This window comes from Fringilla coelebs, assembly GCF_963513975.1.
Source record: "Fringilla coelebs genome assembly, chromosome: 15".
NCBI classification, from domain to species: domain Eukaryota; kingdom Metazoa; phylum Chordata; class Aves; order Passeriformes; family Fringillidae; genus Fringilla; species Fringilla coelebs.
The window spans coordinates 5,083,536-5,095,882 of record NC_140041.1 but is presented as its reverse complement, the minus strand read 5'-3'; the positions used below and the strand labels follow the sequence as shown (position 1 = coordinate 5,095,882).

The window sequence follows — 12,347 nt, the reverse complement described above, 5'->3', positions numbered from 1 at the left end:
GGGATCAGTGCTGGTATTTCCTCACAGGCCACCTGCTCAGAGCTACACCCTTCTGCCTATGCAGAGCCTTAGGGGGAAAGTAAGTCCTTCACAAAAGTATAAAAGAGAGTCTGCTTCCCTGGAGCAGATCTGTTCATGGCCCAGAGCTCCTCTGGGCTGCCTTGAGTTCATACCTGGTCAAGAAAGTGGTTTCTCAGGTAGTCCAGGGCTTGCAGGATGCCATTGGGCAGGGGGTGGCTTGTTCGCTGCACATTCAGGAGTAAAGGAACCCCAAACACATTTTTGTCCTTGTAGTCTGAGGCTTTTGGTTTTTTAATGAACTTTGGTATGGTCCTGGAAATGAAAACCAGTAGATTGCAGCTCACTAGGTGTCCAGCACATTGCACCTGCTGCTTTACACTCATCAGAAAGGGCTGAGCTGCACCTTGTCACAGCCCCAAACTCTGCCACATACCTGTACACACAGCATCAGGAGGGAGAGAAGATCAGCAAAGGCAATTACAGGGATGACTTCCTCATTTCATTGCTGAAATTAACTTTAATAAAGCATCCTCATGGGAAATACATTCCATCCCTTTACAGGACTGCAGGGTTTTTTCATTCTTTCTATAGTCAAGCACCAGCTCCCTATCACAAAATGTATGTAAGTCCTCTGAGTGTCTGAATTTGTCACTGGTTTAGCTCAGACACTCAGGGCTGAAGGCTGATTCTCAGTCCAGCCAACTCTCAGCTCAGGTCTCACAGTCCTGGGATGGTCCCCTGAAAAAGCCTTGCAATGGGGCAAATTTAAAGAGAAACTATCATGTGCCTTAAAATCAGTAACAGCAGCGAGGGGCCAAAGTACAGCCCAGAGCAGAGGAAATCCTGGAGCCATGGAAACAACTACAAAGCTGCTGGCAATTTAATAGGATGAAATTCTTCATCTTGAACATGTGCAATGTAGGCAAAAAGGGAAATTCACATGCTTGCATCAACTCCTCTCTTTCCAGCTCAGGTTGCTTTAATATCAGACAACTTACCAGTTCCAGCCCTGCTTACTGGAAGGGGAATATCTGTCCATTAAAGCTGTGAGTTTCAACAACGCCAGCTTTTGTGTGCGGGCCAGCTGGGCAGCTGACTGGCCATCAGTCTGCAGGGAAAGGCTTTCCAGGTTCTCTTCCACACACCAGTGCTGCTTCCCGTGCCTATGGGACAAATATTGCTTAACCTTAGGACCACTTCTACCATCCCTGTTTCCTACCTGCATCTGTGAAGCACCCTGACCTGCAGTTATTTGCACTTAAACAAGGCACTTCCCATCCAGGAGGGCCTCTGGCAACACAAACTGTTTCCCTGATTCCAAACCCTGAGTGCTCCTGCAGACCATGAGTGTCCTGCTTTTAGCAGAAGTCAGATATTGGTACCTGTGGAGCAGTACCTGCCACCAGCAGGGCAGACCTGCTACCTAGGACAGACTTTAGAATACCTTGTTCTGGCAGATCAATTCTATTTTGAGTGGACAGAACCAAAGGCAAACCCAAGGATGGCTGACCTGTTGGTCTTTTTAGAGTCTGTGATGTATTCCAGGTCTGCAGAACCAATCTCCTTGCCCAGGCCACAGCTGCTCTCTCCCCCAGCCTCCCCTGCTGTCTTATCTTCTGAGCCCTCTGTTTCAACAGAGCTTTCTTTAGGGGAGGGTGGATACAAAGAGGTCAAATCACTGGCAAAGTCAGAATCCCCATCATCTGAGAACTTCTCTGTCCACTGATCAACCAGCTTTTTGAGACCATTGACATCTGCAATGACGCTGTTCAGCTCTGAGAAAACGTCGTCGTCGCCGACATGCTCCAGGCCCTGCAGCTCGGGGCTGGGCATGTTGTCATACACACTCAGCCTGTGATCCCTGCCTAGCACGGGGCTCCTGGCACCCCTGGAACTGCTCCTGCTCCTCCTGCACCCGTGGAAGCTCCCAGTCCTCCAGTTGACAGAAGAGCTGTCTGCAGACAGGGAGCTGTCTGTAAGCACTGTGGGGAAAGTGCCAGGTTTATGGCCTTGTGGTATTTGAAACATCTGGCTCTTTTGTACTGTCATGTCATTTTTTAGGTTTTGCTGGGATAGATCATTCCCCAGCAACAGCTTGCTGGTGTCCATGTGCTCTGCATACATCCTCCTTCCTTCACAGGGGCTGCCTGGTTTTATAACAGGGCTTGCAGCGCTCCCTGTGCTGCTGTTTGCAGTCTGATTGCTGCTATTGCAGCTCTGGGGAGAAAAGGAAGAATTGTTCTTTGTTCGGATGCCAGAGAGGTCAGAAATATTTACACAGTTCAGCATCTTCATCTTTTCTTCATTAAGTCCTTCCAGGAGAACAGGTTCACTTATTATGGGTTTGGCCTTTGACTGACCACTCCTTAAATTGCAGCTCCTTAAGTGCAGCTTCTCCATTTTCTTTAGAAGGCTCTTCCTCTTTTTAGATGGTGACTTATCCAAAAGCTTCTCCTCACTGGTGATATTTAAAAATTCACTGGGGGGAGGAGAACAACTAAAAGCAGAGTCCAGTGAAGGCACCTTAACTGAGGAACACCTTGAGGAGCTCGTGCTGGTTTCCACATCCTCAAAAGGTTTTTGGGAGTTAGCAATGTCACTGTCAGCACTGCTGGTGCTGTGAATTGAGGACACATCGTGCTTCTCACCATGATCCTGATAGACACTGTGCTCCTTGTTGATGACCTTCACCACTGGAGTGCCTGGGCTGGGAGCACCAGCCCCTTGCTCTGCTGGGAAAGCTGCCAGGCTCCCGACGCGGGACCACCGCTGGCTGCACCGCTCATAAGCCCATCTGTCACTTATTGCACAGGGCTCATCATCCTCAGAGCCATCACTCTTAGAAGGAGAAAAAAAAAACAACACAAATTCAAGGGCAAAGTTTGGAAATTTTAAATTACCAAAAGCAGTTCAACATAAAAAGTTAACTTAAATTTTTTGCCGACCTCCAAAACCCCCAGGACCAACACAGGGAAATGTATGTGACTGTTCAGACACTGAAGAGCTGCCCTAAGTTAACTGAAAAACACGCTGACAAATGATGCCCAAGCATGCTGATAAATCTGGGACGTTTACCACAGGAAAAAGTGACAGATTTGATCTAAGGGTGAAAAATCCTGTTTTGTGGCAAATCCAGGAGTTTTGAGAGATGACTGTATTGGGTTTACTCTGCCTTTCCTAAACAAATCAAGCACTCTCACACTTCTGTGACCAAAACCCATCCGTTTTCAGGTAGAGAAGTGTTTGCCTGTGGGACTGTGGCAGCATCACTATCTGTGCACCCTTTGGAGCCTCCAGCCTCCCTTGCACCTGCACCAGGTGCCCCCTTTGCTGGATTGTCCCCACTCTGAGGCAACACTGGGACAGTGAAGCATTGGAGAGATGGGAGCCACCTCTCTTCTCCTGCCCCGTTCTGCCCTAAGAGAGAGCAGAACTCTCCAAAACCCAGACATTTTTCCAGAAGATGGCATCATTTTCTCCTAGTCCTGCAGTTAATCCACGGTGGCTCAGAGGCTTGGCAGAGCTGGTGCTGCCCAGCCAAGCTGTGGCCACCACTCTGGTTTAGCTGCAGAGCACAAAGACAGCACAGCTAAAACCTACCCAGCTTGGACTGGGTGAGCATTTGGATTGCCTTTTTAATTTCTTTGTTAAGTCAACAGGAGTGAAATTTCACTTTCAGCACTTAAATAAGGCGGGAAACTACTTAGGAAAGCAATGATAGCCATGCTGAGATGGGGCTTTGGGGCAACTTCTCCTCCCTCAGTGAATTTTTGGACAGTAACATGTGTCAAGTCAAATTTTAAAAGTGTTTCAAAAGCCACCCCTAACCTGCCTTGCATAGTTTCAAACATTACGTAGTTGCAACCTCCATCCCTATGTTTTCTCAACATAACATGCAAATAGCAGATCTTTGTGGGGTGGAATAGAAAGGAAAGTTCAGAAATTGCTAATCCTTCATGCACTTTTAAACCCAGGTGTTTGATACAATAGCTCAGCACATCTTTAATTAGAACAGGAACTGTATGTTACAGACATACCCGTTTCCTGTCACGGCTTATTTCCACTTTCATTGATGCATACTTGTTCAATGTGTTCAACCTTCTAGGGTTTGAGAAAAAACACAGGAGTTTTAAATTTCAACTATTTTATTGCTTGAAAACAAACATGCACCAAACTAGTTGTGACCTTCTACCACAGAGTCTTCACTATTGTCAAAGACTGACACTCTGCTAGAGGCCCCAAAACCAGCACCAATAACAACACCATGATGTTCACACTTCCAGTTCTGCCATCTTAAAGCTGAGAACACAACTATAATCAATCATTTAATGTAAGAAAATCAAATTATTAGCTTTACTGGTTGTGAAAAACTTCATATTGATTTAAGATTTTGGAAATAAATGAAACTCTGTGAAGGCTTCTTGAAAAAAATAATTAAAATTAACCTGTATCCCTGGAAGGACTGCATTATCTATGATTTTAATTAAAGCTTGTGGAATCAGCAAGGTCCCCAGACTAGTCAATCACTTAGTTGTCAAACAATAAGTGACATCAACAGGAGGCACACTGAGAGTCCCTAGGGAGCACTCAGGACAGAAGTGACACCAAGAAACAAAATATACCCAAAGTTCTCTAATATCTGCTGTGCTTTAGAGATGTGTGTGAACAACTCCTCCTGGTGCCCTGGTGCAGGCAGAGCTGGAGTTCAGCTGACCTGACAGCACAGAGCAGGACCAGAACAATCGCCAGGAGAGGAACTTTGCAGTGCCCTAAGTGTTAGAAACCACCATTTGTGCTGAAGAAACTCTGCTGAACAATCTCATCACGAGGAGGCTGCAGTAAGTGCAGTACCAACTGCAGCAGGAGCCTCACACTCTCCAGGCACTGCTCCATGGGGAAATCCCACAGGCCCTGAGTCTGACTTGGCACTGACAGTGCAGGTTCACCTGTGTGCTCTGAACAGCTCTGCCAAAGCAATAACTTCAAACCACTACCTTTGCTTCTCACCCCAAAAACATTCAGGAAAACAGAAGAGATCTCATGCAGATAATTTTTTTTCTGTCTATCAGCTGGAACAGGAGTTGAGGAAATACCTGCACTCTATTATACATGATCCTAGAGAGCAGCCTGCCATGCTTGCAGTGAACTGGTTATTTTTAATCAGCTTGCAGCCATTTCTCATCAAAAAAAGATATTTAATGCTCGGTGTAACATCCCTGAGAGCTTGGCTGGAGAGGAAGTGCAGACATGTGCTTACTTTACCTTTTAAATCCTAAAACAACCAGCTATAGTGGCACTAAACTGTGTGCTGAAGTGATTTCCTTCAGTCACGGATTTGGTGACTTTGTTCCTCTCTGACAAAAGCAGAGGCATGAAAAGATGAGTAACAAGTCACTGGGGGGCTGGGGGTACCAAAGATGATCCATGATTAACGTTTACCTGAACAGTGATTCAATCGCATCTCCATCTAAAAATTCATGATCTCTCCTCACAGTTTTTACATCAATGGGAAACTGCATATCTGTAAACAAAGAAGTTGAATCTGAAATCTGAGCTGTAATTGCAAAGACTTTCAGTTTTGCAGCTTATTTATCACAGGATGAATGAAACTACTTCTATTTCTACAGCTGTGCATTCATGCAAACATCCTTCCAGCAAGTGAGGATCAGTTCCTTAGGGCAAGTGGGGGAATAAATGCAGGGATCTGCTTGCTGCTGTTATAGGTGGACAAGCCCTTCTGCATTCCCAGGAGCTTGCAGTCACTGAGTGCCATAGATGAGAAACAAAAAATAACCTTTAGCTTTGCTTTGGTTCCCTGCACCTTCTGCAGAATGAAGCAGGGATTGTTTTACATGAGCCTTTGCCATGGTGAGGTGCAATGCAGCACATGAGACACAATCTCTGAGCTCCAGGGAGCCTGACACATTGTGCTGGGCTGGGAGCTCAAGAGTTCAGTGTTCAGCTCCTGAGATTTAGCCTTGCACGTGAGGGAACCACTGAGGTCCATATGTATTTCCTTAGCTTATTTTATAAGCTTTATTTTGCTAGCCAGGTCAGGGCACTGCATAAGCAGCAAGGTAATGCAGGGGATTAATTTTCCAGAAGCACGGCAATGCACATTTCCAGCAAACAGCCTACAGAACACAATCTGCTGTAGGCAGACAGGAAGCATTTCCAGGTTTCATGGAATACAGCTTTCAAACCCAGCTCTACAGGCTTGACTTCAAATTTTCAATTTTGCAGCGACTAGGAGAGGTAGGAATGAGAGCAGTAATGTTGTTCTTTCAACTGTAGTCTTTGATAAAATCTTTCCTAAAAATAGGTTAGCTTTTTTACTTTCAATGTTTGTAACAAAAAAACCATATTTTAAAGAAGAACAGTTTTAAGGTATGTGCACAAGTATGGCCTGAAAAATTATATAAGCTCCCAACCTCCTCCCAAGAAATAAGCACACTTTGTAGTTTTAACAGCATGAAAACATGCTGAAATTGCATTTTTGACTGGCTGGTTGCTGCTGTATATTCCTCCTGAACACTTATGATTGCAAGATGATTTTTTCCAACATTCTTTTTCAAAACACCAATAAAGCAATCTCACTCAGATCACAGGCTGGAGAGCCTCAGAGGAGTTTTGGTTGCAATCAGTGGTTGGAAACATCACTTCCAGCACCCCAAGGAAAAAAAGCCTGAAAAAAGTATAAGCAACTAAAAATAACAAAGGCAGAAATTTGACTGAGTTACAGTCTAACAATAGGAAAAGAAAAGCAGGGAAGATTGGGTCCTTTAAAGAATTGTACTGAGTGCCTGCTGAGATGTCCCTTCTGCCGGAAAACACACCAGGTCACTCCTTTCCTCCAGGTTTGCATGAAGATATAACAGAATTTGGAAGTGCTTCCATCAGAAGTGTCAGGTTCTAAAATATATTATTTATGCAAACCATTCCACTCAAACTCAGTGCCAGCTGCTTGGCAAGTCTTTGTGATCCTACCTTCAAACAGCTGAGCATACTGGGGAAATCCAGCAGCTCTCAGCCAGTCGCAGGCTTCTCTGGCTTCAATTTCTGCAATGAGAACACACAGTTGTTCATGGACAGTGCTCAAGAGGCAGTGAGGAGCTAATTTCACATGGCACACTCTCTGGAATCTTCTGTGTTAATGTTTTGTTAGGATATTGCTAAAAAGGAATAAATCCTTGTATCCAATGCACCTAGCTCTGCAATAGTCATTCGTACTGTTGAGATAAGCAAACACAGGGCTGATAGATTTGAACACATCCTTGGGATGTCACACAGGGGGTAAATCAGCTGTTCCTGAGCTGGGGGCAGTGCAGCATCTGCTGCCAGCAGAAATGAGTGACCAGAGCAGGGTGTGGGGCACACATCTGTGCCCTCACATGGCAAAGCCTGCTCATGCATTCCAGCGCTGAGAGATGCTGATAAGACACAAACAAATCCTATAAATAAACTTAAAATGCTCTCACAGCTTTAATAACACTGGCCATGGCCTAAGCATTCCCAGAACAAGAGTTCTCAGGAGTACCTGTTGCTAGGCTCTATCAATATTTATTTCCTTGCCAACTACCTACAGCACTTGGCAGCCAGTGAGCACAGCAGATGTCAAGAACTCGCTGCTCACTCGGTGACAACTGGGGAAGGCTGTGGCCAGCCCTGCTGTGACACTCCCCCAGAGGCAGAGCAGAACACAGCCTGACAGCATCACACACCAAGCTCCTCACAAAACAGGCAGCCAGCATGGGCACATGCCCCCAGGCTCTGATCTCTGCCAGCACTGGAGGGGTCTGGGTCTGTGGAAGAGGATTCCCAAATCCATTTCTGTGGATTCCCAAATCCATTTCTGTAGGTCTGCATGCACCCCAGTGTGTGCTGCACCAGCCACCAAGCTAAAAGCAAAGACTTCTTTGAAGGGAACATTGTTGAGCTACCTTAAAATCCAGCATGCTCAGTAGAGAAATGTTTTTAAAGCCCCTTAAAGAGTAGCATGATAGGCCAGAGGGACAGAGCTGTTCCTTAAAACTATTTTCTTTACACATGCACTCACAGATTAGGATTCCAGGGCACTTCACATACATACCTGTTCAAATTCACTGCTTGCTTTGCTCAGACTTCTCAATTGTAAGTCATCAGTGCAATCAGACACTAACCAAAAAATATCACACAACTTCCATGATTTTATTTTTCTACTTTAAAACTTTAAATTGTTTCCATTGTCACTTAATCAAATTGGACAATGCTGTTCTGACAGAGGCTTCCCTGCACAAAACTGAGAATAAAGTATTCATCTGAGAATAAAGTGATACCACAGGAAGACCAGGATATTTTTACACAAAACAGATGGATGAAACTCTTTTTTCCTACTGCAGAACAGAAACTAATTTCTTCTACAACAGCCTATATGCACTATGCCTATATTTATTGCTATACTTAGTGCCCTAATTTATCATAATCTTTACTACAACACAGCATTTACTGGAGACAATAAAAGACATTCTATTCACAGGGTAAAAGAGGAAAAGTTATTTGTAGAAAAGAGCCAGGAGGATGACCAGCCTAACACTAAAAGTTTTCACAAAGTGATTTTCATTTAGGCAACCCCAGTAGATCCACTCAGCCATCTCAGCTGTGGAGAAAGTGTAGCTGTCCTCATTCCAGACCTCAGCTGTGCACAGCAATCCTGAGCTCAGACAGGGACTCTCAAGGGGCTGAAGTTTCCCCAGTTCCCAACACATTAAAAGCACAACTCCATTTTTAGACCAAACCAAGCCATGAAAAGCGATGCAAAATAGAACAGAAAAAACAAGGCAGAAAAATATTTTGCACCTAGTGAGGCTATTTTCAATTAATATGACTGAAAATACACACTTACAGGTGGCCTCTTCCATAGAACAAGGACAGAGGAGCTGGGGGAATTTGCTGATGTAAATCTCCAGGCCTTTTAGCATACCTTTGCACAATCACAGGGCATGTTTGGATTAGATATTAGGAAGAAATTCCTCCCTGTGAGGGTGGGGAGGCCCTGGGACAGGGTGCCCAGAGCAGCTGTGGCTGCCCCATCCCTGAAGTGTCCAAGGCCAGGCTGGACAGGGCTTGGAGCAACCTGGCCTACACAAGAGGATGACAATTTTTGAACATCTTTTGGGTGTTATCTGCACAACTGAGATAGCAGAGTGACCTAAGTGTGTCACCTCCTCCTCCTGAACTGATTTCCTAATTAAGCAGATGGGGAAAAAAAATCCTGCAAAACTTAATATTCCTAGTTTAGAGGCTGCCAGCCCCTCCTCCGTGCCAAGCCAGCTATTTCCCCACGGGCTAGGGGTGGTAGGTTACTACCAGATGTTTATGAGAAACAGCACAGAGCACACAGGCTGGGCACACTCTGGCTGCAGTGTGTGCCACAGGTACATTCTGTGCTGAGGACACAGCCCAGTCCAGCGCAGAGCACTCAGAGTCCTGCCTGTGACCCTCCTCCCTGGAGCCCCAGTGCCTCCACCCGGGCTGGGACAGCTCTCCTGCAGCCCCCGGGCTGCACCAGCTGTGTGTGCCCAGGTGAGGCTGTCCTGAGCGCAGCCTGCAGCACCCACACTCCTCAGGTTCCTGCAAACCAGGCGCTGCAGCGTGATTTAAATCCCTAGCAGAATGAACAGCACTGCTAACCAGACCCTTTGCAACAAAGGAAAGACATCTGTGCTGAGATTTGGGCACTGTCCCTGAGATGTTTTCCTCACAAGAAGCACTTTCCTAACAAGGAGGCAGAGGCAGCAACCCAGACCAGTGACAGCTGTGTACCAAACAGCCCAGTCAGCCTCACTGTCAGGTGAGCAGACTTCAGCTAAAGAAGAACATCAAACTGTACTTCAAACTTTAAAATATTCCAAATGAAATGGGAAAATATCAGTTTCTTTTTGAAAGCACCAGCACAGTGAACCTCGCTGCCAGGATGCAGTGTGACTTTGAGCTGCTGCCAAAGCAGGAGACCATTCCCCAGCTGTGAGCTCCTACTCCTCACTGCCACCCCGAGCCAGTGCCAGCAGGTCCTGCCAGCCAAACTGGCAGGAAATGAGTCACTTTGCTTTGGCAAGATGAGATTTAAGAGTTTTACCTTTCTGAATTGGCTACCACATGCTCTGATAGGTTCCAGTGGCAGGACAAGGGCAGTGGTGGGTCCAGGCCAGGGAGTTCAGCCTGCTGTGAAACCTTTACCTAAATGTGTTGCTTTTCACAGAGGTGACTCATTGTAGGTCTCTTTCAAAGCAATTTTTAAAAGATTTTTAAAACCAATGGTAGATGCATTACTTCTATCTCCCTCCAAAACAGTTTTCCAGTTTCAACAGGTAGGGATCACATGGTGATCAGGACCTCATTAATTAAAGGGATTTAAATCTGAATGCCTTCCAAAACCATGGCAGGACGAAGAACAGTTGGAGAGGTTTTCTTGCTGTTTGCAGCACTCCTGCATGAGTTACTGCAGGACCCTCCTTGTCCCCTTTCCTGCAGGATGCAAGTGTGGTGCTTGTGGCAAAGAAAGGATTCCTCAACGTGCCCAGCAGACAGGAGAACAGAGGGTAGGACTGACTCCTCACTGACTGCACATTGCACCACTCTGTAATGAAACAGAACAAATCCCAAAGGATTTTGCTCTTTCCCAACCTCTGTCATTCTACAGAAAGCCTTTTTTTTCTCTCTCTAAATGGCAGTAATCCCCCTCAGCAGTGACAGACAAGCAGGTGCCCAGGGTCCCCAGCTCCCAGCCTGCCTGATGTGCCTCCCAGGGGAATGCTGCTGCCTCCCCTCCTCTCTGACACCCCAGACTGCCATCCCCCAGCCCCCCAGAACTGCAGGCAGCAGTGCAAGCTGGGCAGCCACATGGCAAACTCTGCCACACATTTTTCCTACAGCTGACGAGCCCTGGGCTGGGAACTGGCAGGTCCTTCACACACTGACTTAGATCCTGTCATTGCTGCTGGTGCTGGCTGTGCTGAAGTGACAAGGGGTTTTCAGGTTCCATTTGAACATCAAATGATGAGTTTCCCATCACATCTTTCTGGTTTGTGCATCTTCCTAGGGCTGTAAGAATTGATGTAACTTCCCTGTGACTTACAGCTGCTAATGAGGCATTTCATTTTACACACACCCTGTGAAAAATGCATTTGCTGGGCTGGAACTCTGATTTCTGGATGTTCAGAACTGCATTTTACCTGTGATAGGATTTTAAATAACTGTTTTTATTTACATTATATCCCTTTACTTAAAAAGAGAGTTGGAGTGTGATGTCTGCTCCATGCTGAAGGCTCAAAAGCAGTGCTCCCAAAGTAGGGTGTTTGCACTGACCAAGATAAGCAGCCAGGGACTTGTAAAACTGTCCAACTCTCCAAGAGCTAAGATGGATCATAAATAAGTGGAAATGTTTATTCTGTTTTCTCTTGTGCAATGCAAAATATCAAAGCTTAATTGTACTTTACTAACCCACTCGAGGAAGAAATGGGGGGGTAAGAGATTATAGCTTGGAATTTAGCCAGGATAATTTAGGCTCCATGCAGATAATGAACATAAATGTCTGGAAAATGAAAAGGCCAAGATATTTGTCCTTTCATTCCTACTTTACTATCATGCTGGTGTTTTGGAACTGCAGCCAACTCTTCAGTTATCACAGCTGGGAACTGCAATGTATCTCAGAACTTTGTGGCAACCTTAATTGCATCTTTATCCAGCTCCTTGGCATCAGCTCCCAGGCTGATTACCAGGACTCCCAAGCTGATAGTAAGGCCTTTACTCAGGTCCTTGTCATTTTCCTTCCCTGTTGGTTCCTGAGACCCAGACAAGTTTAAAGGCATTCTCTTTGCAGACCACATTAACTGGCCTGTCAATGCTGCCTGATCCTCTGATTGCTCCTGAGTATGTTAGAGAAGGTGGTGTTTGCTCTATGGGAATCTTGAAGGGCTCAAGGAAAGCCGGTCCCTAATTTACATCAACTTCAGGAGAAATGAGAGTGTAACTCTCTGGTTTCCAATCCACACTGGAAAACCCTTATCCAAGTAAGTAAGGGATTTGTCTCCCTGCAATCTAGTCCCAGATTTGTTGCTTCACTGTGCTTCAGCCCTGCTGGCTGCAAAGCAGGAACAGATCCCACATTTCTCTGAGGCAGAAGCTCCTTACGGATGTTTTTTCACAGGACCCTTGTACGTGATTGAGAAAAATTTGATGCAAGATTTCTGGGAGGAACTGTAGCAGGGAGGGGACTGCTCACTGCCACTAGAGCCAACATCAATAAACCTATAGCACAGAAGCAGCAAATCCCAAAACAAGTGAACTGT

General features: G+C 45.7%; 1 protein-coding gene across 2 annotated transcripts in view; it reads right to left on the bottom strand.

The window, feature by feature from the left end:
* LOC311159782 (rho GTPase-activating protein 7-like) overlaps nucleotides 1–12,347 on the bottom strand; it is a 47,550-nt gene that overhangs the window by 7,956 nt on the left and 27,247 nt on the right. For both annotated transcript variants that reach the window (XM_084216098.1, XM_084216099.1), the window contains exons 2-7: nucleotides 7,009–7,080; nucleotides 5,461–5,542; nucleotides 4,059–4,122; nucleotides 1,532–2,859; nucleotides 1,020–1,184; nucleotides 174–333 (exon numbers count right to left, since the gene is read on the bottom strand). In XM_084216098.1, coding sequence (XP_084072224.1) covers nucleotides 174–333; nucleotides 1,020–1,184; nucleotides 1,532–2,859; nucleotides 4,059–4,122; nucleotides 5,461–5,542; nucleotides 7,009–7,080 — 1,871 coding nt within the window. The remainder of the gene's footprint in view (nucleotides 1–173; nucleotides 334–1,019; nucleotides 1,185–1,531; nucleotides 2,860–4,058; nucleotides 4,123–5,460; nucleotides 5,543–7,008; nucleotides 7,081–12,347) is intronic.